This window comes from Zingiber officinale, chromosome 4A (genome assembly GCF_018446385.1).
Source record: "Zingiber officinale cultivar Zhangliang chromosome 4A, Zo_v1.1, whole genome shotgun sequence".
Lineage (NCBI taxonomy): Eukaryota > Viridiplantae > Streptophyta > Magnoliopsida > Zingiberales > Zingiberaceae > Zingiber > Zingiber officinale.
The window spans coordinates 74,398,417-74,403,992 of record NC_055992.1 but is presented as its reverse complement, the minus strand read 5'-3'; the positions used below and the strand labels follow the sequence as shown (position 1 = coordinate 74,403,992).

Sequence of the window (5,576 nt, the reverse complement as noted above, 5' to 3'; positions counted from 1 at the left end):
TTTTAATCATGTCAAATAATCCACGTTACATTTCGTTCATTGTCACGTATAAAATGTTGCTTAGCAGGTACGTATTTGTAATAACCACTGTCTATAGATTTTTTAAGCTCATTGGATTATTATTTTTAATAATTAAATATTTTATTAACTAGATTAGATTATTAAAACTGAAAAAATTATTTGTATGTAAATACGTAAATATAATACTGTCAAATTTACAGATACACTCCGTCAGCCCTGCTGATTCGCGCGTCAGCACACAGTTGAGACTCTCACTGTGATAGTACCGCCTGCTCACTCCCGCCAGAAGATGAACCGCATCTCGTTCTCGTCTGCCGCGCCCGTGAGATTAGACAGCAGCCATCACGATTTAACGCACATAATAAACATCGAGATTTAACCGTACGAAGGAAATAATCATCGATAGATGCACAGATGAATATATCTTAGGCTTCAGACAGGATGCTGCGCTTGAGAAAACATTTAGGATATTCTCCTCTCCTCTGGTGTGGTGAGGGTGCGGTGAGGGTTTCGTGACGAGGAACAGGGAACAGAGGAAGCTGGAAGGTAGAGGAAGATGGTAAAACCCAAGAGAAAGAAGCAGGTTCTGGAGGACGAGATCGCGGAGCAGTGTTCTGGGGGGAAAAGGCTTTCTTGTCCTGCTCCTCTGCAACTTCCACCGCCTTCTTTCTTCAAGATCATGCTGGGTGACTTCACAAAGGTTTTGGTATGTCCTACTTTTTCACATTTTTCTACCCCTTGTTTTTCCTCACTCAGATTATATATATATATGCTTGTTTCCCAAGGTTATGGTCAAGAGCCTGACAGGTCTCACTTTTGTGTGGCTATCTACTGCTTGGTGCTCTTGTGATGTCGAGTTTCTTCTTTCAATATGCATGCATGTTTTTCCCCTGTTATGGTCAGACATATCCATAAAGGAAGATTCAGTATAATCATCCAAAATACCTGAGGAACCTTACAATGTGAATCTTGTGAGGAACGTCACAGCTTCCAATTAATTAGTCCTAGGGACCTAAGTTGTCTTGTTAAATCTTAAAAGAGGATACGTGAAGATAACGATGTAGGTTGGTATTCATGAGCGTGCAAAACATGTATTTGATAACACGATACTTCATCAGAAGTGATGAGCGGGACCATGATTACCTGTCTCTTTGTGTGTCTTTTCGATGATATATTTACCCTTTTTCATCAAAAAAAAATAAAAAACTATTGACTACCATTTACACAAACATGTCGCATTGTGAGTGCTCAAGTTGACCACACCCAGACTCTCATGTGCCCATGGGAGTAACATAGTTGATTGACCAATTAATTGCATGATAGTTGTCATTGCCTTTCCATAATAAAGGCCTTCATGCCAATCAATTTCTTGAGTAATCCATTAAGGAGCCTTAGACAAAGACATAGTAGTCATGAATCGATATAAGACAAAGACATAGTGGAACATCCTTTCAACAATAGAAATTATCCACTCAAGCATCCTAAAAATTGCTTCCATTTCAGTTCTCTCTAATATGAGGGTTATTAAGGTACTCTAATAATATGGAATTTAGCATATTATCAATAGGCTTCCACAAAAAATTGTAATATAGGTAATTAACATGTATGATACCTTCTGATTTCTCAGATTTTAAAATGGAAAACTAATGTAAGTATGGTAGGAGAAGAACCAAAAGCATATGAGTTAAAAGGAAGCCACTATGGTATTTCACTTACAGCTTATTTTAGAGGATAATTCATCCAAATGCTTTGAATCTAGGAATAATCATTGACAACTAAGTAGGCTACCAGAAAAATTACAAGAATTTTTTGGATTTTTCATTGTTAATAATCATTCTGGCTTGATGCTTGATAAACTATATTTACATTTTCCTTTCTCCTTTATGATACAGCACTTGTTTCTTCTGATACTTACCTGCTTTTTTTCTCCCAATTTTAACAACTATATGCAGTTCATACCGCCAAAGTTTACTTATAATTTGATTGGCCATGTCAATCAGAATGTATATCTCAAAGATTGTAATGAACAATCGTCAAAGGTTAAAGTATCCAGGATTAATGGTCAGTTAGCTTTTCAAGAAGGATGGGCAAAGTTTGTGGTAGATCATTCTATTAACTTTGGCGAATTTTTAGTATTTATAAATGTCACTAGAGCATTGTTTTTTGTGAAGATCTTTGGTATCAGTGCGTGTGAAAGAGTTTCCTTTGGCGTAGGAAGCAACAGAGAGACATGCAGAAAAAACATTTTCAAAACAGCATCTCTTGAATCATCACAGTTTCCTAGAAGTTGCAATGGCATTGGAGCATCAAAAGATGAATATGGTACTTCTAGGAAAGATCCAGAAATTATAAATGACCTATCTAATTCTTGCAAGGAAATAATTATAGCCCAGGCTAATGATAAAGGAATTTCTAAATCTGGAAAAGAAGTTCTAAACTTTCTCCAACATTCTCATGATTCTGCAAGTCCACATAATGGAGAAGCCATTGACGTAATTGAATCATTGATTAATATTGCAAGTGGACAGGCATCAGAGAAATATGAACATCCCAAAATATTTACTGTCAGTAGAAATTTGTTAGCACGGGAGTTAAAAGCTGACTTTGATTCAAATCTTATGTTAAGATTCACTCGTGATGAAAAATCTGATGGTTCTCCAATTGTTGCATGTTCAAGACCTGAGACTAACAATCACATTGTTCACCGTTGGGATATCATCAAACATGAATCTAGTGCAGGTTGCTCACTTCCTTCAGTGAAAAAGGAGAAATACAATGTAATGCATGCATCTAGAGAGAACAGTAAGTATCCAAAGAGATTTTCTTTTGGTCCGAATAATTGTTGTCGGCATCATATTTCTTTGAAATAGAGTAAATTACTTTGATTCCGTGAAATACCTTTTGTTCTTTATCTAAAAATGTTTTTCCCTCTCAGTAGGAGGTTTTGGAAGTACCCTATGTGCTAAATCTCTTTTGGACACTAAGAGGAAAACATGCGAATCTGGTGATTTTCTAAATATTCATTTAAATTATGCGCTTGATTTCATTTCTTTTGACTGTTAACTAGAATAAGAACTTGAGTATGTTACACATAGTGCATGATACTCTTCCTGAAGAGGATCAGCAGGTAGATTCTTGCTGCCAAAGGAATCAGAATCCAGAAACTGCAAAAATTGAAGCTGTGAATAATGTGAAGGCACCCTTATTACCGGATTCTTTCTCCTTCAGCTTAACATTGCCATCTGACAATTGGTGCTGCCTTGTGAGTATTATCCTCACATCTTTTATCAAGCTTGATACTTAGAAAACACACTACATCTACTTCAATCTTTTCATAACATGTGATAATGCCAAAATTAGTGAATCTCTATTGTTTTTTGGTTACTCATAAAGAGATCAGTTTAATTTCATTCTTGATCTAGTTTCGTAGAGTCTTCATAAATGCATGATCAAGGCTAAGTATTGCCTTTTGCTAGAGAATCTTGGAGTATCATATTGTATTGTTAGGTGATTCAAGTATTCTCTCATGGTGCAACTCGAGTTTTCCCAAGACATGAGTAACTACTAATGCTTAGTGATTAATTAGTGTATGTCAATGTAGTGAAGACGCCCACATTGATATAACTTTAAGTCCCATAACATCTTTATGCCAATTTGATTATTACAGTTCAAATCTAACCCACTTTTTTTCTTTCAAACTTTTTTGACTCCTTTGATAGATTGCAAATACTTTAGCCTTGCTATCAAGTGACTTAGAGTACCAAAGCTTCGTCTGTTAACAGTTTACTTATGCCCTTATCTTGATTAGGCACAATCAAGTCTCATTTATTGCTGGATTTTAAAAGTAGCTATAAAAACATTTGTAAAAATAAAAAGGGGTTTTTAGAGAAGGTTTTGCTTCTTTGCTACTTTTATGCGGAAAATTAGCTTCTGCTTCTGCAGGAGTTGCCCCATAGGTTACCACTTAAGGGTCGCCGGAAAAATTATGAACACAGAATTGTAGTTCTTCAGGATCCATCTCGAAGGTCATGGCCGATCATGTATCAAGCAAACAACAAGTTTACAGGATTTTTGAGCGGGTGGAAGAATTTTGCAACATCCAACAAACTCCGACAGGGAAATCAGTGTGAGTTCTTTGTGATTCCAAATGAGATTGAGGCTGCATTTCAAGTGAAGATAATTCGACCATAAAGCTCGTATATCATGAAACTCCATTGAGATGTTTGTGGTATGGACCCATTTTGACTTCTAGGTTATGTTCTTAGCGAAAGAAATTGTGAAGTTTATCTGGCATCAGTTTGCCCTTGCAATGTGTACTATGCATAAGCACAAATCTGCCCAGGATGCTGTAAGAATGCGACATTTCTATTTTTGCAATGCTCATGTCTAGGCAGTTAGTTGGACGATAAGTTATGACTCAGCGGAGGAATGCTCTCTTTTATATTCTCAAAATATCCTTTTGGTTATTGAGATAGCTTTTGGGGTTGTAACTGTCTTAATAACGTTGAAAATATTATTCTTTGGATGAGAATTTTAAGGTGGGTGTGAAGATTATACTTTCTTTAGTGCTTCGTCTAGGTGCTTATAGCAGAATTGATAATCAATATAACGTGACTTGTGATTTGAAATAAAAATAAATTTTGAGTTTAGCTAACTTTTTTAAAGAAGAGATGGATAGAAAAAAATCCAAAAGATAATTTGTCATTCTGTGAATTATGATGAAGTTTCGAAATATTTAAATCATGTATTTAAATTTTAAAATTCCGTGTTTCATATTCATTTTACTTTTTCGCATTTATCTCAATTTATTTTCGTGTGTAGGATAGAATGATTTAATATTTTAATTAATCCATTACTATTCCATTGATTAAAAAATTAATTTGTGTTCTTTTAAGATATATTACGTCAAATAGTTATTTAAATATATAAATTTAATTCGAAAAATGAGATGAATACAATTCGATTTTAGTTCATTTAAAAAGCGATGATATAAAATTAGGTTTTTTTTATTGTTTAGCTTTTTATATATATATATATATATATATATCAATTTGATATATATATATATATTCAGAGTAATCATTTTTTCAACATGAATATGTCAGAGAAATTTAATTCATATTAAAAAAATCATCGCTTTCAATATATTTGATCAAATTGATATTTAAGTAAATTGATATAATTAGGAGAATTAGACGAACACATATAATTTGATTTTATATTATTCCGAGTTCTTTAAATTCATATGTCGATTTTACTCGAAATAGATCAAAATCGGTTGATAAACTTAAAGAGTATTGGAGCAATCGATGTACCCCTTAAGTTTTGATATTTGGATAAAGAGTTTAAGTTAGAGTATGCATCTGTATTTGATATGCGCTATTGAGTGAGCAGGTGATAAGTGTAAAGAAAAGTCCAAGAATGATCTTGGTAAAGGTAAGTCCAAGTGTGATCTTCGTAAAGGTAAGTCCAAGTGTGACTTGGCAAGACTAAAGTTCCAAAGATGAGGAGCTTCTGGGCAAAAGAAGAACTGACAACAAAAACAACGTCGAAGG

At 34.3% G+C, this 5,576-nt stretch overlaps 1 protein-coding gene across 3 annotated transcripts; it reads left to right on the top strand.

Annotated features, from left to right (window-relative positions):
• Positions 1–340: 340 nt before the first annotated feature.
• LOC121969993 (B3 domain-containing protein Os01g0905400-like) lies at positions 341–4,558 on the top strand. 3 transcript variants are annotated; one of them, XM_042520375.1, is made up of 5 exons: positions 341–727; positions 1,974–2,823; positions 2,957–3,025; positions 3,117–3,283; positions 3,964–4,558. In XM_042520375.1, the coding sequence occupies exons 1-5, from the start codon at positions 578–580 to the stop codon at positions 4,210–4,212; spliced, it is 1,485 nt and encodes a 494-aa protein (XP_042376309.1). In that variant the 5' UTR covers positions 341–577; the 3' UTR covers positions 4,213–4,558. The 3 variants fall into 3 exon arrangements, with proteins under 3 accessions (XP_042376309.1, XP_042376312.1, XP_042376311.1); XM_042520378.1 differs by having other exon boundaries at positions 360–727; positions 2,022–2,823; XM_042520377.1 differs by having other exon boundaries at positions 367–727; positions 2,960–3,025.
• Positions 4,559–5,576: the final 1,018 nt, after the last annotated feature.